General features: G+C 48.1%; 5 protein-coding genes across 11 annotated transcripts; 3 read left to right on the plus strand and 2 right to left on the minus strand.

Moving 5' to 3' along the window:
• The first annotated feature begins 378 nt into the window (after nt 1-378).
• On the plus strand, nt 379-3,410 carry LOC105686659 (beta-catenin-like protein 1). Its single transcript, XM_012401691.3, has 9 exons — nt 379-668; nt 807-1,186; nt 1,248-1,579; nt 1,656-1,879; nt 1,952-2,134; nt 2,215-2,362; nt 2,428-2,594; nt 2,692-2,875; nt 2,969-3,410. Exons 1-9 carry the CDS (start codon nt 639-641, stop codon nt 3,055-3,057), a joined length of 1,737 nt encoding a protein of 578 aa, XP_012257114.1. The 5' UTR covers nt 379-638; the 3' UTR covers nt 3,058-3,410.
• On the minus strand, nt 3,357-22,125 carry LOC105686658 (neuroligin-4, X-linked-like). Of its 6 annotated transcripts, none has more exons than XM_048653398.1 (10): nt 22,006-22,125; nt 7,100-7,508; nt 6,715-7,012; nt 6,432-6,584; nt 6,158-6,358; nt 5,866-6,058; nt 5,327-5,771; nt 4,989-5,262; nt 4,704-4,850; nt 3,357-4,605 (listed from the first exon to the last, which is right to left on the minus strand). In XM_048653398.1, the coding sequence occupies exons 2-10, from the start codon at nt 7,295-7,297 to the stop codon at nt 3,944-3,946; spliced, it is 2,571 nt and encodes an 856-aa protein (XP_048509355.1). In that variant the 5' UTR covers nt 7,298-7,508; nt 22,006-22,125; the 3' UTR covers nt 3,357-3,943. The 6 variants fall into 6 exon arrangements, with proteins under 6 accessions (XP_048509355.1, XP_012257113.1, XP_048509354.1 ...); XM_012401690.3 differs by lacking the exon at nt 22,006-22,125 and adding an exon at nt 15,081-15,496; XM_048653397.1 differs by lacking the exon at nt 22,006-22,125 and adding an exon at nt 8,204-8,358.
• On the plus strand, nt 8,359-10,562 carry LOC105686660 (AP-1 complex subunit mu-1). The gene is made up of 2 exons (XM_012401693.3): nt 8,359-8,500; nt 8,888-10,562. Exon 2 carries the CDS (start codon nt 8,908-8,910, stop codon nt 10,174-10,176), a length of 1,269 nt encoding a protein of 422 aa, XP_012257116.1. The 5' UTR covers nt 8,359-8,500; nt 8,888-8,907; the 3' UTR covers nt 10,177-10,562.
• LOC105686236 (calcium and integrin-binding protein 1-like) lies at nt 20,844-24,387 on the plus strand. 2 transcript variants are annotated; one of them, XM_048653405.1, is made up of 5 exons: nt 20,844-21,683; nt 21,801-22,628; nt 22,726-22,760; nt 22,895-23,142; nt 23,231-24,387. In XM_048653405.1, the coding sequence occupies exons 2-5, from the start codon at nt 22,578-22,580 to the stop codon at nt 23,449-23,451; spliced, it is 555 nt and encodes a 184-aa protein (XP_048509362.1). In that variant the 5' UTR covers nt 20,844-21,683; nt 21,801-22,577; the 3' UTR covers nt 23,452-24,387. The 2 variants fall into 2 exon arrangements, with proteins under 2 accessions (XP_048509362.1, XP_048509361.1); XM_048653404.1 differs by having other exon boundaries at nt 20,844-21,230; nt 21,300-22,628.
• LOC105686237 (oligosaccharyltransferase complex subunit ostc) lies at nt 24,304-25,244 on the minus strand. Its single transcript, XM_012400878.3, has 4 exons — nt 24,963-25,244; nt 24,804-24,877; nt 24,501-24,718; nt 24,304-24,429 (listed from the first exon to the last, which is right to left on the minus strand). The coding sequence occupies exons 1-4, from the start codon at nt 25,099-25,101 to the stop codon at nt 24,411-24,413; spliced, it is 450 nt and encodes a 149-aa protein (XP_012256301.1). The 5' UTR covers nt 25,102-25,244; the 3' UTR covers nt 24,304-24,410.
• Nucleotides 25,245-25,348: the final 104 nt, after the last annotated feature.

Below are 25,348 nucleotides of genomic sequence, written 5' to 3' on the forward strand. Positions count from 1 at the left end.
GGAGTCGCGTGTAATGCGGGTCTCGGTGAGTCAAGGGGCAAGAAACTTGGAATTTTAGTTCACGCAAGTTCCGCGGGCTGATGTAAAGCTACTCGGCGCTGCCTGTCGCTTTTTCGGCGGGGACGATGGGGTAATTGAATAGTTAATTAAAAAATCGAAAATAAATCAGGAAAAATGGGTAATAATCAGGAAAAAATTGGGAATAAATCTCGGATATATCTCGGATATATATTCATATATCTATACATAGCTTCTCTTTTAAAGTTTTAATATTCATTCATCATTTGCTAACGCCGCTCTTACTACATGTCTAACAATAAGTTTACTTAGCGTCATACTTATAAATTTAAACGCCGTTTACTTTTGACTTTTAGCGCACGCGTTGCGGTGATGTCAGGTAATGTTGTCGTCTCCAAAGAGACCTTAACCTGATCAGTAAATGTTACACATGTCCGTTTTGTGGTTCCTAAAGAGAAATGATTCTGTGAAAGTCGAAGGAATAAGAATACGTCCAGTGTCCTTAGCTACTAGCAAAAGTTGATGATTGACGTACAGTGGACTGAAGTGCGAGTGAATGCGTCGGTTGATGCCTGAGATAGCAGAGATTGTATCGAGCTGTTGGTGGGAAATCGACTAAAATGGATATCGGTGAATTATTATCATACAAAGTAAGTTATTTCGTCTAGCTTTTCAACCCACAGTGGAGAGTGATAAACAACACGAGGATACCACGGTTCACGGATCCCTGAGCAAACCCAACCTACCGTAACTTGATTCCCCTGCAATTTGTTGATCTCAACTTTTAGCCACCCAACACGCCAAAACGCCCACTTCACGGGGAAGACGAAGATGAGGATGATTGGGAGAACTCCAAAAGAGCTAAGCGAGTTATTAAAACTCCATATCATCCTCGCCAACGACAAACTCACGAGGTCGACAGCGCTACTGTTGGAAGCAGTGAGCCTCCTACTCCCATACGAGCAGCTCTACCTGCTCCTGCTAATGACGTTATTGAGCCTCAACTGACAGAGAAAGAGAAACAGGAGATTCTGAAATATGTAGAAACAGAGGCGGCTGAAGTCGAGGTTTTGGACGAGGCGACGTTGAAGCGAATGGTTTTATTATTTGAAAAGCGTGCTTTAAGAAATCAAGAGATGAGAGTCAAGTTTCCCGATCAACCCGAAAAGTAAGTACATTATTGTCTAGTAATATCGAATTAGACCTCAACCTATCATTCATATTTATAGATTCATGGAATCCGAGGTGGAATTACACGAGACACTTCAGGAATTGAATGTAGTAGCTACTTCTCCTGACCTCTATCCAACTATGGTCGAACTTGGTGCTGTTCCCTCTATGCTCGAGCTCCTCTCGCATGAAAATACGGATATTGCTGTCAGAGTGGTAGACCTATTGCAGGAGCTCACCGACGTTGATATCTTACACGAGAGTCAGGATGGCGCGGATACTTTGATAGATGCATTACTGGAGCAGCAAGTATGCGCCTTGCTTGTACAAAATCTGGAACGTCTTGATGAGAGCGTGAAGGAAGAGAGCGACGGAGTCCATAACACACTGGGTATTATTCCTCCGAGACTTGCCATTTACCGAATATTGTCATCTACGATCATTCCAATAAGTTACTTCTTTCACAGCAATATTTGAAAACCTTCTAGAGTTCAGGCCCGAACTCTGCGTCGATGCGGGCAAGCAGGGTCTCCTTCAGTGGTTACTGCGACGAATAAAAGCCAAGACTCAGTTTGATGGAAACAAACTTTATGCCAGTGAACTGCTATCTATACTTGTTCAACAAACACCTGAAAATAGACTGTTGCTCGGTGATTTAGATGGCATTGATGCACTTCTGCAACAGCTTGCCGTTAGCATTTCGACATTTTTTAAATTCAGTACGGTCACGCAGTCACTAAATAATTGTTGAATTATATCGCAGTTCTACAAAAGACATGACCCTCGGACCGCGGAGGAGCAGGAAATGATGGAAAATCTTTTCAACGTACTTTGTTCGAGTCTAATGGCAACGGTAAACAGAGAACGATTTCTTCGAGGCGAAGGACTGCAATTGATGAACCTGATGCTGCGTGAGAAAAAGATGTCTCGGAATGGGTCGCTGAAGGTACAAACGGAGCAGAGAGTCGCCCAAAAACATGGGAGTAGTCAGATTCTGATTGACTTATACGGAATGTTGCCTTTCAGGTACTGGACCACGCGATGAATGGACCCGATGGGAAAGACAATTGCAACAAATTCGTGGACATACTTGGGTTGAGAACAATTTTTCCTCTGTTCATGAAAACGCCGACAAAAAATAGAAAAAGAATACTCACAACCGAAGAACACGAGGGTGAGCATCGGAATAACTCTTTCGGCTCTGTATTCAGGTATCATCTGTTGCCTTGTATTTTCCAGAGCACGTGCTCTCCATAATAGCAAGTATGCTTAGGAATTGCAAAGGACCGCAGCGCCAACGGCTTGTGAGCAAATTCACAGAGAATGACTTTGAGAAAGTCGATAGACTGATGGAGCTTCACTTCAAATATTTGGAAAAGGTTGAGGACGTTGAAAGGGACACAAAGGTCAGTCGCGCATATTTCTGCGAGACATCATGACCCGATTTCTAACCGGGGTTCCTTTCGATCGTAGTTGCATTCCCCTGACTAAATTAATTTTCAGGACGATGAAGAGGAAGAGGAATCGTACATGAGGAGATTGGACGGAGGTTTGTTTATTCTCCAGTTAGTAGATTACGTTTTACTAGAGGCATGCACCGGATGCCCACCGACAGTCAAGCAGCGTGTGACGAGAATTCTAGCTCAACGTCGTGCTTCGCTGAAGACTATTAGGCACATCATGAGAGGTAATTTGGAGGCGATGGAGCCGCTCACATAATCACTGATCCCCGTAATTTTCACGACGGTATTTCATCGCGTCACACGTGTTTTTTTTGCAGAGTATGCGGGTAACCTGGGCGACGCCGGAGACAGCGAATGGAGGGAAGCGGAGCAGCAGCACATTTTGCAACTCATAGACAAGTTTTGATGCATGCTTGACTCACTTTTGACTCTCTTTATCGGAAATAGAAACTCGCAAGATCGACCACTTGCGTTTATGATTATTCAAAGATAAAAGAATCCGCCCAACACCGACTTCGTTTGATTCGCTCAAAGATCACTTCAGTCAACGTCGAGACCTTGCCCGGGATGACGTCTATCGAATTTTATTCGCGATCATCGGAACGTTGTAAATTATTCGTAAATACGAAACGATCGCCATGTGATTTTTTACTACGTCGATACCGAATGTCATGCAACGACGATCATTGAAATTCTCGAATCGTGTTTTACACGTACAACCAACAGTTTCTTTTATTAATAAACTATTTCTCAGACATACAGTAGAGTAAAGGCTAATCGTAAGGGTCTGAATTATAATAATCCGAACGCTAAATTGTTCGTAAATCTGACGGAGCTATGCTAACTGGATTTATCGGGGATAAGAATGGAGAAAGACGATACTTAATCACTTAGAGACTAATATTGGAGTCCCGAAACTTGGAGCTACAATTTCGTGCTCATACACAGTGCTGCGACCGTAATACATATTGTAATAAATACGTACAGTTCACCCGAACATAGTCTTTGGCAATACAAAATGCGCTCCACTTTTAATATCGCATAATAATATTCAAGAGAGTCCCGAGTATACATATATGGAATACCTAAACTTATTCAATCCGTGAATCTACGGACAAAGTTTCAGTTTTTTTCTCCACCACACAACGATTTCTCGTACACTTGTCGCCGGTAGCCGTTCGCCGAGCGTGAACCTGCGACGATATCGTTCATCAATAACGCGTCTCGGCAAAACTGACACGTTTCACATTAACGTTGGAGCTGCTGTCCCCTGACGAGGACTGCCCCTAATGCTATACGGAGATCTCTTGTATTTGGACGCGTTTCTTGACGCTGGTAGTAGTCAGCGAGCTCGTCGTCCTAGTCGGCGGTTTCGGGGGGATAGGATCCTTGTGGGGGTTCGCCCCCTGCTCCTTGCCGACCCCGATTCCCGGGCTTCTGGAAAAACTAGTTTCATCCCGAAAGAGTCTCTGTTCGGGCATTGTCGAGGAGGGCGGAGGAGGGCTGGCCCTTGCCAAGGTTGTGTAAGACGGAGGAGGCTCCTCTGACCTCGTGTCCTCGTTCGAGTCCCGCGAAGTCGGCCTCACCGACATCGGAAGCGAATCCTGATGCCCGTTCGGCGTGCACTCACTGGCCGCTCTCTTCTTTTCACGATCCCTTTGGTAATAAATTCCAGCGAAAATGAGCATGTTCAGGATGAGGAGGATGCATCCGACGCCAACTGTGATCGCTAGGGCTGTTGTGGTGCTGTAATAGTGGCGGGACGCCAGCCTCTGGAGAAGTTCGGTGTCGTCGTGTCTCTCGCTCGTTCCATCGACGATGTTACTCGCCACAGATTCGACCTCGGAGGTAGATTCCTCGCCCATCGCGGTCGTGCATTCCGTCGTCGATAACGAGGTCGTTACCGTGTTGCCGGGCAACAGCATCGGCGTCTGCCATTCTTCCCGGACTGGCCCTTGATTGAAAATACATAGTCGATTACTCAACGGTCTTCTGGAGTAAAATGAAAATTTGTGTATCGGGCTGCTTTGAGGCGGAGATGAGAATTCTCACCTGCGTACAGGTGATCCCCTCTTTCTTTGAAATGGTGATGGCGCATCGTGACGTCGTCATCTCCGGGCTGGTGTAATTGTGGTATCAGGTTCAACCAGACAGCCATTTTATGGCCCCGATAGTGGCTTTTCATTTTTGGCTTGAGCGCTGTGAAAAGAAATAAGGTTCAGCGAATACTAATCAGAAAGGCACTTCCCTGTCGATGCTCCTATAGTGTGGAATTTGGATTCCGCCACATATGAATACCGAGAGACAAATAAGCTGATATTCTGCAGCCTTTTTTACCTATCGTTAGGTACTGCTGTGACCCCGTCTCGTACTGCTCCCACATCAGGCCCCGGAATCTCGTCTTTTCCTTGACCGTTCCGTAGTCGACCGAATCGACGTTGCGCGGCTCATTGGGGTTGCCGGTCTTTGCAAAATTTGCGAAGAACGTTAGAACAGCTTCGGCGACTCCCTGATCCTGACGGCTGTAATTCTGCGGAAAAAATGTCCCCCCCGATACGAGGGGAAGGCCAAAAACGTAGGGAATATCCTCACCCCTTACACTGCCCAGCCGCTGTGGGTCAAAACAAATTATTCGAATCAGCAGAACTCGAGCGAAATATTCGGGTAGAATTTACCTGGAGATATTCGCTGTCTTTTGTCTGGTAGTTGAAATGGTAGAAAAATGTTTTTGCGCCCCTCCGGGCATGATAAAAAGCCACCCTCATCAGCGGGGCGACCGTATGACCATCGCTGAGCGCCTCCATCGTAGAATCTCGTATGTTGATGGGATGCAGTACCGGCTTGTCCCAGTCGGTGTATTCATTCCTGATCGCCGAAAATATTTCATTCAAATGATACACGTAGGCATTACGGACGAAAGTCCTCAGGACCCGGTTTCTTTGTTCCTCTTCGAAACCGTATTGGATATCGTTTGCGTTAAAGTCGAGATAACTCTCGGCTGTGGTGACTCCGACGATTAATGGAATCGTTACGAAGGTCCCGCTGTCTCTCTCCATGTCATGGCTTGGATCGGGGCTGTTTATGTCGACCGGCAACCCGGGACCAATGCTCGGCATGAATCTGATATCACGTACGATTTGAATCACATATTGTTCGGCTACAGCTGATCTTGTCAGATTAAGTTTTCGGGGAATAAATGATCGACACTGCCTACCTTGTTTCCGGTAATGACAACTCCATGAGGGTTTGAAGAGGAATTTCGCGTAAACAATCTGCAACGTCCGATCCAGTATCCAATGGGCATTCAAAATGCTCTGCGATCTTCTGTCTCAGATCGTCGGGTTCATGAACAGCTGCCCAAGGACTCAGGGCGGAGCCGCTCAAAAGAACCAGCCGATGCAAAAGTCCTTGTGCAAATAATGGTGTCGTTCAAAAAACAAAGTTCATTTTTTGGAACCCACTTTTTTCCTCTTCCACTACTGCATAACTTTTTCTCTGTGCCTCACCTTTGCCATAGGGAGCGAGCAGCAGTAGATTCGCCAGGGCAGCCCCAGTGTCGTGTCCGATGAGAGTAATTCTGTTGGGGTCGCCACCAAAGGCCGCAATATTGTCTCGTACCCATTGCAATCCCATGGCTATGTCTTTCAACGCGAGATTTCCACCAGAGCCGTCTGTCGTGTCAGGCCCGGGACGAGTCCTCAGAAACCCTGAAAGAACTTCAGTGTTTGTATATAACCGCGCAAGCTTGTGAGGAAATAGGATTATTGTAGCACTGTATACCTAAGATGCCGAGACGATAGTTCAGAGTCACAACGATGACGTGCCCGGCACTGGCTAGTACTGAACCGTCGTAAGGATTACCAGAACCCCACTCAAAGCTCTCACCGTGGACGTAAACGATCACTGCATATGGAGCCTCGAGTCCTCGAGAACCTGCGACAATTCAGTGACCGATGAGCTTCATCTACATTTCCGTTTTGTCAGTTTTTCCAAAAAACAATAAATCATAAATGTGAGACGATGTCTAATCATATTCGAGATGATTGATGTGCTACATTCTTACCGCTACCGGGGATGTAAAGATTAAGGAACAGACAATCCTCGCTCTGGTTGGCAAGGAACGGTAGAAGACGTTTGAGTTGGAAGAATCTCCCCTGTGGCATCGCTGCGAGAGCAATGGTTCGGTTACTCACATCAGGATAGTTCTGAGGACAAACCGAGCCAAATGTATCTGCTAGCTTCACTCCTGTCCAACTGAGCGGAGGTTGAGGTGATCTGAAACGCAGTTCTTGGACTGGCGGCGCCGCGTAGGGAATACCTCTGAACACTTCGACGGGATCTAGATGACGACCGTTTAGTTCCTGTTGAGAGTTCAGAGTTGAGAGCACTAACGGCTAGTCTTTGCAGTTATAAAACTAAAAACTGATAATTATGAATCATGGACATACCTGGCGGATTCCTCGTATCTGACCACTCTTAGTCTCAACGATTCGAGATGCGTAGCGAGTTACCGACTGGGAGTTGCTCGAGTCCGAGTACGATATGATAACGGTAAGAATGACAATGTTATTGAAAAAGTTTAGGAGAGATGCTTTCAGTAGCGAAGCGAGCAGCACCCTGGCTACCAGCTGGCATCGCAGTGGCATTGCAGCATTTGTCAGCAACAACCATCACGCAAACACTGTACAACTGTAGGTTCACCTGGTTCTAGGTGCATTCAATAACCAATCTTGAGTGGTGCGGTCCATTGTTGAATGATATGAACTAATGTTCTTATGATCCCACATTAATCTCATGATATTATATAGGTCATAATCTCGAGAGTTTAGTGTATAGCTCAGTGTGGCTTAACTGCATCTGTAATCAGAAAACGGCTTGTAAATTCCGTCAAGATCACGATAACAAGAGAAGCATAGATGATGAGGGGATTAGTCAAAAGTATTCTCAATTTATGGGATTACGTGTGAGCATGTACTGCAGAATATAATCCGCGTTGCGCTGAAGCAATGACGGGAGTACCAGCACCTGGTTATGTTTCATGAGGTAGAGAGAATAGATCAGCTGGGAAATATTGCACTATGACCTGGATCGATTGGAGTTTGCCGAAAACTTGAAGTCAAAATAAATGGATGAACTTTCGGCCCCTTTGTTGGGGTTTTATCGCGCGTTATTTCTCAGTAGTGTTCGGCGATAGCATCGACACTAAATAATCGACAGTTTCACCGGGGCGCCGGGATAAATGGTATGGTTCAGTAGCCGGCATAAAAGGACTGTTCAGACAATTTTTCTTCAATTCAAGGAAGCGATATCAATCCGACGTTTTTTCGAATGCTGTGATTTAGTTGAGAAGATATTTTGCAAGAAACGCACATAGTAGCGGAGGCGTATCGCATCCGTATGGCAGTTGGGCAATGAGGAAGATCGTTTTGATCAATAACCAGCTGTAGCAAACCGATGGATGTGAACATATTTTTGAAAATCGGGATTTACGGACAATTTGCCCATAAAATAAACAACGCGGCTATCCTTGCGACATTAAATGGCAAAATTACTTTGGCGCGTAATTCGAATTAAACAGTAGTAGGCGGCGCCAGGTTGGCAGCGATGGGATCGATGCGCGTCTCGTTTCCTTGATATCACGCAACATTGGTACGCGTGCGCTCGCACCCCTCGGCCTGCGAGTTGCGTCGATAACTTCGCACCGGTCCACAGTGGCAGGTGGAATGGCAGCGGGTGGATGTGTCAAGATCGTCGAATCTGTTTCTGGTGAACCGCTACGATAGAACCGAACGCGAAAAGTTATCTGGATCGGCGTTCATAAACGCGGAGAAAAATTCATTGACGCCAAGGTACAAACGGTGGGGATTCATTGTCACGACGAAATGGACGGTGGTCCCGATTCGTCAGTTTTGCAGTCATTTGTGCTCTGGCAGGTTGAGAAGACCTTGTTTCTACTAGTCCCTCAACTGTAGTGGATCTCAAATACAATTTTGCTTCTGGCAGACGTGGCAGCTCCGATAATCAAATAATTTTAAGACGCGTTTTTTCAGCATCATTCGCTTGAATCTTCGACATAAGTTTAAAGACTTAACCTATAATCTTATGGCACCACAATTATTTATCGACTGTACAAATAACTTGATTATTTTATCTAACTTTGAGTGTGACGAAAGTTTGCATTCAACACTCGCTGGAATATTATTATGTAATGGTACTTAGACGACACTAATTTTCAGATATACAACAATACTCTGCCATGTCTACCTCCGCGATCTACATTCTGGATGTCAAGGGAAAGGTCCTGATATCCAGGAACTATCGAGGGGACATTGAAACTGGGGTGATAGAAAAGTTTATGCCTTTGGTGATGGAGCGGGAAGAAGAGGGAAACCTCACACCTATCATTCAAACCTCCGAATGTACTTATTCCTACATAAAGTACAACAACTTGTACATCGTCTCAACGACTAGGAAAAATGCCAACATTTCCCTAGTATTTGTATTCCTCCACAAAGTCGTTCAAGTGATGCAGGAATATTTCAAAGAACTGGAGGAAGAGAGTATCAGAGACAATTTTGTCGTGATTTATGAGCTGTTGGACGAGTTACTAGATTTTGGTTACCCTCAGACAACGGACAGTAAAATTCTCCAGGAGTATATTACCCAGGAGGGGCACAAGCTCGAAATACAACCGAGAATTCCCATGGCTGTGACGAACGCCGTGTCCTGGCGATCGGAGGGGATAAAATACCGCAAGAACGAAGTGTTTCTCGATGTGATCGAGTCCGTGAATCTTCTGGCGAACGCGAACGGGAACGTACTGAGCAGCGAGATCGTCGGGGCTATCAAAATGAGAGTTTACCTATCCGGAATGCCAGAGCTTCGTTTGGGTCTGAACGACAAAGTTTTGTTCGAGTCCACGGGTCGCGGGAAATCGAAATCGGTCGAACTCGAGGACGTCAAATTTCACCAGTGCGTCCGTCTCTCGAGGTTCGAAAACGACCGGACTATCTCCTTCATTCCCCCGGACGGAGAGTTTGAACTCATGTCCTACCGTCTCAATACACACGTCAAACCTCTCATCTGGATAGAATCTGTGATAGAGCGACATGCTCACAGCAGAGTGGAGTACATGATCAAGGCTCGCTCGCAGTTCAAGCGTAGGTCAACAGCCAACAATGTCGAGATAGTGATTCCGGTGCCAAACGACGCCGATTCCCCAAAGTTCAAAACGACAATTGGCAGTGTGAAATACTCTCCGGAGCAAAGCGCGATTACTTGGTCCATCAAATCATTCCCTGGGGGCAAGGAGTACTTGATGAGGGCACACTTTGGACTGCCTTCGGTCGTCGGGGAGGACGTCGAGGGTAAGCCCCCGATCCAAGTAAAATTCGAAATTCCGTATTTCACTACCTCCGGAATCCAAGTGCGATACTTGAAGATCATCGAAAAGAGCGGGTACCAGGCTCTGCCTTGGGTTCGTTACATAACGCAGAACGGCGACTACCAATTGAGAACTAATTAACTCGACCAAGAATAACGATCGCGAGACGATTTTGACCCACGCTATGATACACACGGCGAGAGTATCGCTCACCCACGTATTCACGAACTGATAATTTTATATATCCGCGCCGCAGAGCGTTACGGAAAAACACGATTGTACATAATTCAGTGAGCCGCTTCTCGTTGAGGTAATCAGCTACACGATTAGCTCGTCACGAGGAGGCCATAGTATTAAAGTTGATCGACAAATGCGCCGATCGACCGTCAGCTTTGCTTAAAACCAAGCGACCGCTACTTAGCGTTTAGAGTTATATTATATTATCCCAACCCCATGTACGACAACGGTAACACGAATGTGTGAAATTTTTATCTAGACGTTCAAATAAACGTTAAACCGTAAATGAATATTATTATCCGCCAACTTCTCTCTTGATCCTTTCGACTGACCGTATCCCGACAAAAACAAAACTCTCCCAATCGAATCAAACGGAGCAAACTGCTCGGGATTCAACTATTCTTTCTTCCATCATCCGTACAGAGGAGCACACGTTGTACTATCGAGATAAGATACCACGCACGCTAATGGGTAGATTCTCCTCGCGAGAGGATTTGAACAATGTGAATCACAGTTGGGTAAAAATTCAGAGTCCCGCTGTCGGTGCCTCTTGTTTCAATTTCCTCGTTACAATTACTAGACTCTTCCCCACCTCGTTTTCGCCGAACCGCCAGGGTATGTAAATTTCAGCGACCGTACGTACGTAAACGTAGGGTTTTATTATTATTATTATCTCAGCGTAGGGGAGCGGAATTAAATGAGCAAACGTGACGACACAAACATATCCCAGATGATTCGAATAAATTTTTTGCCCCGTTTTCTCACGCACACTTCACGGGAACCGGGACGTCGATAATCCCGTCTAAATTGCGATATCGATTGCCGTTCGGATAGGCGGTAACAGATCAGCTAGTCGTTGGTTTATCAATCAGTGGATAAAAATTTAACTTTCATTGAACGCCAGAAATTATTCAGAGAGGGTTGTTTCGATTACTTAAAAAAAAATTCTTCGCCGTTTCCGATCCGTTCGAGTCGCCGTAACGCGAGTCGAGTCGATGAATCGAAAAGAAGTAAAAATATTTCACGAGTCGGGCAATTTCTCGAAAGAATTTTTTTACCGCCGTTCGGAAACCGACGGAGCCCTCGGTGGCGCACTTTCGATTAGCCCCTCGAATTTTCGCGATTTCAATATTCATCCCTCGTTCTCCTTTGCCGGAGTGATTCCGGTCGTCGTCGGTCGATCGCCAACGTCGTCGCCTTCGGCGTCAGGGTTAATAATTCACCCCTCCCCCCCTCATACTACAGCCGATTTCCTATAGGTATACAGCAACGTGGTCGCCTAGCAGCCCATCTAATGCACGTACGTACGACATACATTTCCGAACCCCGGTCTCGGCTCTCGATAAAGAACCGCCGCGTTTCGATCGGTGCGGGGGAAAGAAAAAAAAAAAAAAAATAAGAACCGGAGAAATCTGTGCGTCGAGTGTGAAAATCCGCGTATTTCAACGTCGCGACGAAGCCGGATAATCTGAAAGGCGATGAAAAAAAATTGTTCGGGGTAAATTCGAGCCGCGCGACTACACCGCGGTAGACAGAAATTCTCGCTTATGCGGGTTGCGCGCTCCCCTTTATTTCGAATATTGCGTATTAACGCGTAATTTCGCTGTCCGAGCAACCGAGCGGAGAGGGGGGAAAATTTCGTAACGTATTCAAGTTTCGCGAGTCCTCCGAACGTGCTCCATAATTAAAAAGAGCCGTTATATAACATCGGCCGATTTTACGGAGACCCCCCCCGGACCTCCGCAATTCGTATAGATTCGTAATTGTACTTACGATCCACCCGATACGCGGAATCTATTCTTTTCATCGTATCACTCCTCGCAATTTGTCTCAACGCATATCACACAGTTTTATTTTTTTTTTTCCCCCGTTGATACCAACGTTTTCGTAAACGACGTCCCATTATTTTTGGGAACATAATTTGTCCGTGCGAAACGAGAAGGGCAGGAGGAGTACGTTTCTTCGCACGTATGTATTTAATAACCGTCTCTAAGACTTTCCGGTGCGTGAGGAGCTCGTGTCTCCGAGAACGACCGTCCATCAGTCGAGACGGGAGTAAGAAAGTTTTCTTCGGAGCCCGGTCGTATCAGCGTTCGAACTGAACGCGTGAGAAGAATTTGTTCTTCGTTCGGGAATGAGAAGAAAAAATGAGGAGAACGTCGGGCGTAATTACGGACGACGAAACCCCGGGAGTGCAGGAGAAGAAAAATGTACAATTTCGCCGAAACAAGGCGAGAGCGTAACGGTAGAGGTCCGCGAAATCGTGTCTCTCGCCTGTGCGTACCAGTACGAGAATAAAAAAAGACACAGAGAGAAAATTACCCCTCAACGGCGAAGATGAAGTACGAGCAGATATCCACAGGTTGCAGCCGCCTTTGAAAAACTACGCTTAGGAAATCGGGGCGGCAGTTTTTTTCCCCACCCTATTTCCTACTACGGTTCCACGAGCTCTCGGCGAAACTACCGGAGGACTCTAACGTCCGTTAGACTCCCGTACGTTCTCCTTATTTTTGCGACCCGAATCCGCCGGGTTTCGAAAAAAAAGTAAAAAAGGATAATGAAAATCCTCGCGACGCCAACCGTGGGGCACACGCGACTTATTGTTAGAGTATACGGGAGGATTCGGCCCTCTCGCGAAGGACCGTGCCACGTCGCTCGAGAGGCTATTATATCGACACTCCGTAATTGGCAATAAGACCCTAGGAACGTTTCGCAGCCCCCGGCGTCGTCCGGGGGTTGGTTCGTTGAAACGATAAATAGTGGCGAACTACCAGCGACGATTTCCACCCGGTTCCGAGAACCGAGCGAACAACGCGAGGTGCTCGAGGATTCCGACGGTCCTTTCTCGTCTCGCTTCCGCCTCCTCCGGATTCATTGGATCCGGAGGGTCGACGAAAAGGCGGAGAGAAATATACCTACGTTCTCTTCGCAGAGTCGCGATAATAATTCTTCCGACTCTTCCGACGAAAGATATCGGCGAAGAACGAAAAAGATCGGGGGAAATCGAACGAATCCGAGTCGGCGACGGTCAGACACGTTACTCGAACACCCGAGGTCCGAATCGATCCGTCGTAATCGACGTCGAAACGAGGAAAGTTTACCGCGGGTCTAGGCGACGGCCGACCGACGAAGAACGCAATCGAGATTACGGGGGCTTGTACGGAGAAGCGAAGAAATGAGATCGAGGGTGCAGGCGGAGGAGGTCGCGACTCCGGTTTTTTGACTCTCCTGCGGCGATCGTCGCCGGTTGGCACAACGTCCGACGAGGTCACCTAAAACCGAGAGGAAAACAAAGAGAGAAAACGGAGGATCGATATGCAACCGCCTTCGTGCACCGGAAGGAAACAATTCCGACTGGCCGTGCAATTAGAGGAGACTACGCCGGCGGTACGCCGGACCGTGTACAGACGTAGGTATACTCGGGTACGTGCATCCGGACTAAGTACGAGAGTCGCGTCTTGTCTTACTTTTGCAAAAACAAGTCGAGTGGAAAGAGCCTCGAGGGGGTCGCCGAGTGCAGCCGGATGCACTCGGTTGATTAAAAATGAAAAACGAAGCGAGCTTCGGTACGGCTCCGAAATCCTGCAGTCCCCGAAAGCGTGGAGAACACTCGGTATTTGTGCGACTACGACGGTATACGCCCCGGGTGATCCCGAACTCCGAAACCGCCCCGCAAACTTAACCCGTGTAGATCCAGAGGGTATATAGGCAGCCCGGCGAATGCCGCGGCGCGATAAATCGGCCGGTGAATTTATTTATTTATTTACCGGGGGGGTAGCGATCGAAGCGCGACGTAGCGCGTAAATTTTTCGAACAAAAAAAAAAAAAAAACAGACGCTCGGGGAGACCCGAAGAAAAGAATCGAACCGCGATCGACGTATATCTTCTCCTCTCCCCGATTCCCTGGAAAATTGGGAAAGGCGAAAACCGTGGGTCGTTCGTCGTGCGGCGAAATCGAGGTGGCTACTTTTGCTCGAACACGAGGTTCACCTTTGCACCTCGAACTCCGGAGGGGGTTAAAGGTCGTAATTTTGGCGTTACAACGAAGACGGATCGCCGCCGTCGAGGGAGGCGAACGGTGGCACGTCTCCCAGTTCCCCGTGTTCGTTATATTCCGTCACCCTGGAGATTCGTCGACGGGATTACGATGCGATACGATAATTGTCCCTACGAAGTGACGAAGTGCGGAGGATGCCCAACGGACAGCGACGATGACGACAGCCGGAAGTGGAATACGGGTGTACAGCCGTTGACAACGGTGGCGGGAAAACGAGTGGCCCGTCGATTGCAAAGGAGAAAAAAGAAAAAAAAAAAAAAAAGAAACACCACCACCGGCACCCTTTCGTCGTAATAGGGAGAAATAGGCGGTAGGGGATCGTCTCGGTTGGATAGTGGAACGCACGGGTTTTACGAGTCTACTCGCTACCGCTGAATCCATATTTCCACCGCGTTATTGTCCAAAAGTTGGCCATTTTTCGCAACGTGCGTATCATCGACGATTGTCCCAAGGCGCGTACGTTGCGGCCACACTTCGTATATCGTTACACAACGCACGCACGTGTGTGCGAACGTCGCTTTCGCACGCGAAACACGTCGCGTGGACGGGAGAGAGAAGCGAATCGTCGTCGAGCGACAAAGGGCAGCGATTGCGGACGGGGTCAACGGATCGCTACAAAGGGGAGCAATAGGTCGAACAAACTCCCGTGTAGCAGCAGGTATATGGTAACGGACCGCGTCTAGGAACCGCCGGATATCTCGGCGCGACCCGAGGGTCGAGGAATTCGAGGATACTCGGGACACTCGCGTACCTCTCACGCACTGAACGGCTCTCTCTCGTCTTCCGTCGATAATCCTCCTCGTCGGTTCACCTCCGAGGTAAGCGTGCACCGGCTCCACGTACGGCGGCCATCGTTTCGATTCGGCCGGAATTTTTATCCGATACTCTTTTTACCCGCGGCACGGGGCGCGGTACACCAGGTTTGTCACCTTCCGCCGGTTGTAAAACGCGCGATCGTTCGGAAAACGTACCGTACGCCAGGTGCGTTCGTACTATGGGAAATTCGTGACGCGGAACACGTGTCGTCGACTCCGCGTCGCCTCCGCGTCGTGGATCGACCTCCCAGCGCGGGGTGTGATACGCTCGGTACGACCGACGTACGGCCGACGACGAAGGGGCGGTCGACCGCGATCGCAGGACGCACCGGGATAACTGGACGTTGCGGAGGAGCCCGCGGGTGCCGGTTCGCTATCGCCGAACGCCGGGACGCCCTCCCGCACCCCCGTTCGTTCCTCCTTACTCCGCGGAGTCGAATCAACGCCGCGGCGCTGGCGCACCGTCGCGTCTTCCTCTTGGATCGATCACCCCGGTTGCGCGCCGCCCCCTCCCCGTCCCCGTTACACCCCCGTCCCCCCGTTACACCCCCCCAGCCGACGAACTCGCGTACCCGGCCACCCCGCCACCCCTTCCCCCGTTCCCGTTCCCGTAGGTGCACGGGGACTTGTTGTACCGCGCGGACGACCACCGCGAAAAAGGTGCAGAGGTATACGTATACATACACGTCCCGACCGCGCTTCTCGGCATCGGGATGTGCGGAGTGTGGTGCGGGGCTAACGAACGCACACGACGAGATTCGTCGAGGAAATCGAGCGGAGATCGAGATCGAGACGATCGGCGAAAATTGTCGCCGACGAGAAGAAGGAAAAAGAATCAGGAATGCAGAAGCGAAAGGACGACGAGGTTTTCCAAGATTCTAGGACCATGTGCCTCCGAGGATCCGAGCGAGTCGATCCGAGATGTTTTTCGAGAGCGCAAATTCTTTCGCCTCATCATCATATTCATCGAGATTCGCGAATCATTGCATCGCATTATCTCCGGCGGAAAGTTTTTGCGAACACTCTTTCACGGAAGGGCGAAGAGGTCCTCGGGATTTACCTTAACCTTCGTCGTCTTCTTCGGCTCCCCCCGGACGCCCGAGCGATTACCGCGAGAAGGTCGACGTTTTTTTTTCTTCCCTTTCCCTTCGAACTTACGCGAGCGTTCATCGGGCTGATACACGCTTACGGAATATGATACGGAAAATACGGGAAGGGAAGTTACGGTAAGAGCGTCGCAGGTCGCGCGGTTACGGTTATTACCGCGTACGCCGCGCGATGGGAAATTACGGCGAGTCGCAGGTATACACACACGGGGGGTGTATAACGAGCGGAAGAAGGTTGCGAGTGTATGTATACCTGTACGAGCGTCAGGTATTCAATGATTAAAATTATTCACAGCAATTAAATTAACGAAGGGATTATCTAATTGAACTCGGAACAAGGGGCCAGAGAGAGAGGCCCTCCCTCGACTCGAGCCGCCGCCTCCTCCTCCTCCTCCTCCCCTCCCCCCACACCGGATTCCTTCTTTTCTTCTCAATCCACCCCGCGAACTTTCGCTCCTGTACCCCCCTCCCCCCCGTGTTTTCGTTATGACGTCTACCTGCCAACATCCGCAAACATTTTCTCGGCACTCTGCGACATTTCTTAATGAGTTACCCACGGGTTTTCGAACCCCCGACGCCTGCAGCTCGTACTACGAATATTTCCCCGCGTACACCGAACGAACTGTGTCCCGTACGCGTGATACGATTTCGTTCTTTCCGCGCTGGTGAAAACGTCCGGCGGGTTTTAAACGAAACTCGTTTAACTTTTTGCTGGCCCAGAGTACGCGGTTGTACGTAGGTGTACCTAGTGGTATACGTACGTACGCCCGAGCCGTAGCCAGAAGAGGTCTCGACGGTCCGCGGGCGGAATCGTCGGCATCCGCAGCGGCATAACCGGCGCACCCGGCGGTAGTCGACCGGGGGTTAAAAACGTGAAGCGAGTCCAGGGAACGCGGCGCTACGGGGGAGGAACGAGACGAGGTAGAGGAATTCGCCGTAAGGAAAATACCGGGAGGAAACGTCACCGTAGTCCCTCGGGCTACGACGACGCGCCAACGCGAATGTGGAACACTCGTAATTATTATCGACGCCATTATTGCAGTAACCATCCGGCTGAAATTCCTACGACTACGACCCTTGTAAATATACGCGCATACATTTTTATACACGTGTATACCTGTACGTATAAATATTTCTGATCCACGGATCACACAGGTTGCGTCGTTATCGCGATTCGAACGTTCCGCCGTATAGAATTTCCTCCACCGAGGGAAAAGAACGACTTCGCACGCCGCCGACTCCGCGGCGAATTCGACGTCGACGAGCCCCGGGGCTACGGATCAGTCGAACGGCGGATGCGAGTCTCGATTTGTCCGGCGAACGGGGGGCGGCTGCACGGTCAAATAATTTCGGTAATCCGTTTAGCCCGGCAATTCGCGGTTGCAGGTGGCGGCCTCGGATATTTCCATCGCCAGGTGGGCCGTACCGCGGACCGCGGTCCGCGGTATACGACCGGACGATTGTTTATGGGGCCAATCGAGGATCGCAAAAGTTTGAAGGCGTTGCGGCGCGGATAGCCTGTGGGGAGAAAAAAAAAAAACGTCAACGACGTTGAATCTGCGATCGGGTTGATATTCGCGTTTTTTTAACCGCGACGCATGAAATCTCGCCGAGCGACGTAAAATATACATATATGCATATATACGTATACAGAGCGAATCGATTTCAGCGAGAGAACGAGTGTCGCGTCCGTATTCCGTGTACCGGTAAATATAACGCGTGAAAAAAAAAAAAAAATTGACGCAGCGATACGTCGGGTTCGTCGATGTACGTGCGTACGTGTGGAAATTTTGAAAGGCGGAAAATCGAGACAACCGAGAAACCGGAGTCGAGCTGCAAACTTTCCTAATTTCAGGTACACACCTAACGACGGACAGCTGCCAGGTCGAATTTGGTAAACAAGCCCCTGGCCCCCCCCACCCGTCCCCCCGTATCTTTGATCCGGCGAATCGGTTTCGCCGGGGGAAACCCACCACCTCGGACGCCCGGGGGTCACGAACGGTCGCGTACATCGGTGTAATTTCAATCGAGTTACGTCGTACCTACGCTCCTCTGTATTGAAAATCAGACGTTACGCTCGACTCGCGTCGCCGGAACACAACGGCGAACGAGGAGTCATCGATCCCTGTCCCCGACGAACCTCATTTCTGCGGTGGAAAAAATATATTCGAAAGCCGACTCAACTCTACCGCGAAGAACTTACACGACGAGATTTCGATAAGTAAAAATCGAAACGTCGTCGCGGTATCGGATTCGAGTGCGACGATTTTTATCTCGCGTCGTACAAAGATTTGAAAGCGCGACATTCGTTCGTCCGGCGATAACGTGAAGGGCGCGAGCTGAAAAGACGGATTCGCAATGACTCGTCGGAGCGAAGCTGGAAACTAACGAGGACGGGCGCGGTAATATTCGGAGAAAGTGAGTGGTAACGCGATCGAATCCCCGGCGTAATCTTTCGGAGCTGACCGGATATTGCTAAGGTCTCCGCGACATATTTACTCTACGATACACACCCGCGCACCTCGCTCTCCGTGGCAAAAATCTCCCCCTGGAGCGACGCGACGCGGCGCGAGACGTTCGTTTTCGCCCAAAACTTTTACCCGAAGCGGTGTGTAACGCGAGTACGGAATTTATCACCTGCTCCGATCGACGCGAGAGTCGTGTTTTCTCGTGAAAATCGACGAGAATTTTCCGCTACGAAAGAGCCTACGCGCGTGCCGATAATTTTCCCCAAAAATCTTCCCGAATTTCCGATAAGCGGGTGGCGGCGAACGGAACCGCGTTGAACAGGGTAAATTTTCACGGAGATCCGAAAGGACGAGCGTAGGACGCGCGTTTATCGTTCCGTTGCTCGTGTACCAGTTTTTATTTATCAATCACCACCGTTCGCCGGGCGAGAAAATCGAGAGATTTTCTCTAGTACACGTCGCCTCCCGCCTGTCCAGGGCAGGTCGATTTATCTTTGCCGAAGGTCCATCACTCGTCCCCCCCCACCGCCGAACTGTAGTATTCCGTCTCGTCGCTCTTCCCACGTCCTTCGCAGCCCGCGGGACCCGTGAAATACGCGATCTCTTCTTCGCTCGGCACTCGATCCGCACACAACACACGCGCGCACACTTTTCACGAACGTCGACGAATATTCGAACCGCGAACCGAGCAAAACCATTAGACATACTCCGAACTTAACGAGGGAGACGAAACGGAGGATATCGCGAGAACCGAGTGGAAAATTGTTCGTCGCAGGGGTTGCGGGGGTCGATTCGAAAGACTGCGGTTAAAAAATTTGCAAACGGAATCGTGGCCGGTCGCGGATCTCGCGGTTGCGAGGCGGAGCTCGAGCAGCCAGCGGGAACGAGGTGCGCCGCTGACACCCCGGGTACCCCGCGTCGAAATTGAATTTTTCAATCTTCTTCCCGCGGCGACAAACGAGCGACTCGGGGGGCTCGTCCGATCGTTTCAATCGGGCGAAGTACCTGTCTCGGTTTTTCCGACGAGATTCGCTACCCTCGTTCGCGCCGAGGCACAACTCACCGTAGTTTCGAACCACCGCGGAGCGTCTCCCCCCGATCTCTTGATCGTTCGCGAAGCGAAACGAAATAATTACCTCGCTATCGGACGGAAGAAACATCCCTTCCCTAGGCAATCGTGGAACGCGTGTTACGCGAACGTCAAATCCGCCGTGGACTTTCTCGAGGAAGAGAGAGGCAAGGCAAGTAACGATATATGTGAAGCGGTATAAACGGCCGGAATTATACGAACAAATCTCTATAATTTTTTCAACCCCCTACCCCGAGGGTGCAGGGTAATATTTTTCGCAGATAGCATACCGCGCGGGGCGTGACCCGCGCGTACAGCGTTAGGAGAAGCAAAACAAAATTAGCGGTGAAAACGGGTATGCGGGAATGACGAATAAAAAAAAGAAAAGAGAAGCGACGGAGAAAATCGCGTACGAGAAGGAGAATGAAAAAGAAATCACCATTAATCTGCTTAGAAGAGTCGGATGTTACCGCTGCTTGTGTACATCCCTCAACTTCCCTCGCGCTTACCGCGGACAAAGTACGACCCGCTGCAGTTAGACATCCCCCGGGGAATGGGAAACGAAACTAATTCTCGGCCCAAAGCTCTTCGTACAGCGACAAAGCCACCGGTGCTGACTGTGGGGTGGTGGCCCGCGAACCGCGGCGAGACGAGCTCCGCCGCTTTCCACCTTCTTCGAGAAGGAGATACAACGAACGCTCGCCGTCCGTCCGTACGTTAAACTCTTCCGAATCGCTGGAGTAAACTGACGATAAATAAAAGAGGAAATAAACGGTCAGAAGTTGCGACGAGAATTCACAATTTCTGTAGAGAAATCGCGATTCGTCGATGAAAAAATGGAGGCCACGAATAATCGTCATGGCGAATAAATAACGAGCATATCCATTGTATGAATTAGATCTGGCGAGCCAGGGGTGAGCGTAGGCTAGGGATACAAACTCACCTCAGCCCTGCATAATTTGTTCGATTAAACCAACGGAATTTGGCCAAGAATGTGCCACGGATGTTTTGGCGTACTGCGGCGGCGGCGGCGGTGGAGGTGGGTGGGGTGGGGTGGACGCATTATTTCCCCGACAGATTAACGAGTCGAGTCGAATGCTCGGAAATTCGATCCAAAGTATCGGGATAGCTGGGAATACTTGAATATCGAACGAATACCGGTCAAATCCTACCTACAGAATGGCCAATCCGTCATTTGATGCGATAACAAAAATTTGACGCGCTTCAAATCCTTTTGGGACGATGAGATTTTTTTTTTCTCTCGTCCTCGGAAAAGAGGAATACACGTTCCGCGGATAAATAGTTCCGCCCACTTTTTAGCGTATAAATTACTTTCGTCGGCCACCCCTGCCGCTTCGAGCTGCTCCACAATTTTTATATTCAAGTTGAGTTTCAGGTGGCCGCGGAATTCGATCCTGCGACGCGTGCAAGGTATGTGTACAGGTAGGTATACGGTGGGAACGGTATACCTGTACACAGGCACATACCTATACGTAAAATGAGGTTTTACAGGATGAGAACTTGTGGAAATCGCACCCCTGATGAATCCGGGGCACAGGATCGATTTGAATACCCATCCCCGCCTAGGCTTTGCACTCGCTCAGCGGTCGCTCGAGTCACTCGATTGACGGCATAATGTACCGATCCTTCGCGTAGGTAGACCCCGCTGCAGCAGGACCCCTCGTTGAGAAGTTAACCGGGGATCGATAGAGCGACGAACGTTGTTTTCAACGCGTGCATAGGGATTTTCCTAAAATTCGAACGGCGTCCGTGTAAAAGGAAATTATGAGAATTACCGTTTCGTGGGGGGGGTCACGGTTCATCCGTAGGGTTGACTCGAATGCTTCGCCGCGAACGAACCTGTCGCCGATAGTTTCGCCAAATCCAATCGATTCGGTGAGTAATTTAATCCCGACGAAGCGCGGGAAAGAAATTGGAAGCGTCAAGACTGCAATCTCGAGATTGAGATTAGTCGGACGATAATAGAGACCCTTAACTCTCAAATCTCTTCAGCCCCGATGGACTCGATTACGCCGCCAGTGCCTTCCGGAAGGCCGAGAAGACTCGACGACTGTCCAGTGATTCGCTGCTGCTTTGAATGGCGAACACGCTACCAACAAATGGAGCAATGTAAACCCCTGTACACGGGGTCGTGATAACATCGACACCCCCGATAAACGGAGGGACAAAAGGGTTATGGCGATGTCCTTATACTTACTTATCTTTATCCTGCGTGGGGTCGTCGTCTCACTTGATCCGATTACAAATAACGGCGTCATGTTTGTTCGCTGAAAATTAGTCACCGACAATGAATGTGACACGGGTAATTTATCGTGCATCTACCCCTGTCCTCCCCAATGCCTCCCCGAATCGTCGATATTTTTTCGCGAACTAACTTCGAGAGTGCGCCACCCGCGATATCGACTGGGGGTGGTAAGTTATCATCACCTGTGACGACAGGACGCACGAGGTTGACAGAACACGGGCACATCCAGGACATCGCGGACCACTGCAAAATTGGACCGCTAATATTGGCGATGCGCAAGCGTCTACAGGGTCTCTAGTCTACAGCTGTCTGGTATGGTGAGAAAACACAAATGGGACAAAATACAGTGTAATACGCGGTAATGACAGAAAACGTCAAAGACTTGGCTACTTGTATGTGAATGTATTTTGCGTTATTGGCACATTTATTGGTGGGTTTAACTACAGCTTCAAATCGGTCAATGATCGTATTAAGCGTGAATGCCAAACGGAATATAACGACTATGCTTGAATAGTGATGGAAAAATGGGTGTGGGTAAAAGCCAGTTCAGCGAGGAGGAACTCCAGGACTATCAGGTAGCGTTATCTCACATTTCCCAACTACTTAACAGCGATCAGAGTGCATTCGACAATTCTACCCTTTCAGTTGATCTACTTTCCGTTTTGTTTGCAGGACCTGACTTACTTCTCAAAGAAAGAAGTGTTATTGTGAGTACACAACTTCGTTTTCTTCTGCCTCTCATTGTTTTCTCTACCTTGCGATTTCTTCTCAATTTCTGAATATTGTCAATAAGTATTTATTTCCCGCTGAACTAAGGTAATCTTTTGCTCCCATCCCACAGTGCTCACCAAAAATTTAAGGCTCTTGCTCCAGAAAAAGTTGGACACAATAGAAATGCCAAACTTCCTATGGCAAAGGTACTCCAATATCCTGAACTGAGAGTTAATCCTTTTGGGGATCGGATTTGCAAGGTATTCAGCTCTAGTCAGGACGGCGATTGTACGTTTGAAGACTTTCTAGATATGATGTCGGTCTTCAGTGATGCTGCTCCAAAGGCAGTCAAGGCTGAGCATGCCTTTAGGATATTTGGTAAATCCCGAGATACACATTATCAATGAACTTCTCCAAATATGTCTTAGTAATTGGAATTTTGAATCAACTTTCAATAATTTGCAAGATTTTGATGGAGACGACATGCTGGGGGTTGGTGATCTGCGGCAAGTTGTAGATAGACTGACGGCACCTCAACGACTGAACGAAACCGACATGCAACAACTTCTACAGTGCTTGCTTGATGAAGCCGACTTGGATGACGACGGAGCTCTGAGCTTTGCAGAGTTTGAGCACATCATAGAAAAAAGCAGTGATTTTGCAAAGTCATTCCGCATACGTTTATAATATATGTAGACGAACAACACTGAGAATCAAATGCCTGGAGGTCAATGCAAGACTGAAGAAACACTGAATATCATTCGAGCATTCGTTGACACTAGAGGCCTAACACGCTACATCTGTGTTTCATTCGCATCATTAGCACCAAATCTCCCAAGGTTGGTTCAGATAATACCATTTTGAACCAAATCTCTCTCTTTTCTCCGTGAAGGTAGTTTTACTTTTTTCAACCTTATCTACTCCAATATTTATTGTAACTATTTCGTCCACAATCACGTTCACTTTTTACATCATATTTTGTAAGAATGAAACTTAGTAACGTCACTTCGTCCATAGTTTACATATTAATTGGCACAACGTAATTTGATAAATTATGAACATTATTTGTGATTCGATAAATCACGAATAATTGCTCGGCTCTTAGAATCTCTTTTACGATGCAATCCGTTGATCTTAGATAGTTTTGTAATAAATTCATCTGCATGCCTATTTGATTATTTATACTGCTTAATCTCATTCTCATCCTATCAAGTATTTAACCAACCCAAATTTTTTCATAAATCACAATTTGTACTCTAGGATTTGAAAATTGTTCTCTCACATTCATTCGTACCCTTTTGTGATGATACGTATGTGATCTAGATTTGGTGTTATTTAACAGTACAAGACTTCAATTCAAGCTGCCAAATACATGGTTCAAGGAACGCAAAACTTTTAGATAACATTTTAAAACCATGAACTGTAACTCTCCTTTTTTACACTAATTATTTATTATAGAAAAAATTATGATCCTTTGGAACCATGTAAAGCATTTTTCACCGGATTGTACCTATGATAAGTTAAATGAATACGCACATACATGCTGGATGGGTGTTTATTTATATTATTTCATAGTTCCTCCATGTGAAAATTATACCAAATATAAAAAAAGGTGTGAGCAGATCATTGGAAAAATTTGTTTCATCCTATGACTGAAGATATCCCCTGGAAGATAAAAGGCAGATGTAGTTATCCTGATGCTGTGGGAAATCTACTCGACTAAACAATACACTTACGGTAATTTCATACGCATAAAAATCCAACAGGTGAAGAAAGATACGATAATGCAAATGAATCCCATGCTTATCAACAGGATCCTATTCAATTTGGGGGTTGATGGACTGTGCGTTTGATCCAAAACAATGAATCCCAAACCACCCATAGTGAAGAGAAAGCTCGAGGCCAATCCTTCCATAATGTACTGACCATTTACTCGATAAGGCATAAATGCCACCTATCATATCAATGAGTCTTATGTTAGCCCAATTGTCCATGTTGATGGGAGACAACATGATTTAGTGAATGGTTCAATTACTCACAGGTCGTGAGTGGCCATGCTCGTCTGTAGTTGAGCCAACACCTGGAGGTTCCACGATAACGTCATATATGATCCCTAAAAGATTGATCGGTGGTTAGCTCACACCAAAAATGATTGAGGACCCAATAATGTTTTACTGAACATCTGGCTTGGCACAAACCTCCGGTAACAAGAAAGTATGAGAAGAGTATTAATGCAAACATAACCATAGCACTGGGTTTCACGAACCAGGATGGTTTTCTTATCCTCAAGTTAGGAACTTGGAGGACGATGAAGGGAACGCGATATAAATTCTCCATTTTTAACTATTTTCTAAAAACGTGTCCTACGCGTATCAACTGACGCAAAAGCTATTGTCAAAAAAATTGACGTGCCGGTAGTAGGCAATATCTGGGTAGTACGACCACGAATACAGCCACTCACGACGAAACCAATACATTGCGGGTCGACCACCTGCACACGTATCAAAGCAAAATGGCCGACGACCAGGAGGGGGTCTGCCTTGAAGTTGATCGAGAAGCGCATAAACTGTGCGCAACAGTCCGT

This window comes from Athalia rosae, chromosome 3, assembly GCF_917208135.1.
Source record: "Athalia rosae chromosome 3, iyAthRosa1.1, whole genome shotgun sequence".
In the NCBI taxonomy this organism is placed as follows: Eukaryota; Metazoa; Arthropoda; class Insecta; order Hymenoptera; family Athaliidae; genus Athalia; species Athalia rosae.

Excerpts from the sequence above, each read along its gene's own strand:
- LOC105686659 (XM_012401691.3), top strand. The coding sequence starts at position 639 with ATGGATATCGGTGAATTATTATCATACAAA. Across the intron at positions 2,363-2,427 it reads CACAACCGAAGAACACGAGG|AGCACGTGCTCTCCATAATA; the intron begins GTGAGCATCGGA and ends TGTATTTTCCAG. Across the intron at positions 2,595-2,691 it reads ACGTTGAAAGGGACACAAAG|GACGATGAAGAGGAAGAGGA; the intron begins GTCAGTCGCGCA and ends ATTAATTTTCAG.
- LOC105686658 (XM_048653398.1), bottom strand. The coding sequence starts at position 7,297 with ATGCCACTGCGATGCCAGCTGGTAGCCAGGGTGCTGCTCGCTTCGCTA. Across the intron at positions 6,059-6,157 it reads GCTCGCTCCCTATGGCAAAG|GACTTTTGCATCGGCTGGTT; the intron begins GTGAGGCACAGA and ends TATTTGCACAAG. Across the intron at positions 4,606-4,703 it reads AGGGGATCACCTGTACGCAG|GGCCAGTCCGGGAAGAATGG; the intron begins GTGAGAATTCTC and ends TTTTCAATCAAG.
- LOC105686660 (XM_012401693.3), top strand. The coding sequence starts at position 8,908 with ATGTCTACCTCCGCGATCTACATTCTGGATGTCAAGGGAAAGGTCCTG.
- LOC105686236 (XM_048653405.1), top strand. The coding sequence starts at position 22,578 with ATGGGTGTGGGTAAAAGCCAGTTCAGCGAGGAGGAACTCCAGGACTAT. Across the intron at positions 22,629-22,725 it reads AGGAACTCCAGGACTATCAG|GACCTGACTTACTTCTCAAA; the intron begins GTAGCGTTATCT and ends TTTTGTTTGCAG. Across the intron at positions 23,143-23,230 it reads GCATGCCTTTAGGATATTTG|ATTTTGATGGAGACGACATG; the intron begins GTAAATCCCGAG and ends ATAATTTGCAAG.
- LOC105686237 (XM_012400878.3), bottom strand. The coding sequence starts at position 25,101 with ATGGAGAATTTATATCGCGTTCCCTTCATCGTCCTCCAAGTTCCTAAC. Across the intron at positions 24,878-24,962 it reads ATACTTTCTTGTTACCGGAG|GGATCATATATGACGTTATC; the intron begins GTTTGTGCCAAG and ends TCAATCTTTTAG. Across the intron at positions 24,719-24,803 it reads AGCATGGCCACTCACGACCT|GTGGCATTTATGCCTTATCG; the intron begins GTGAGTAATTGA and ends TTGATATGATAG.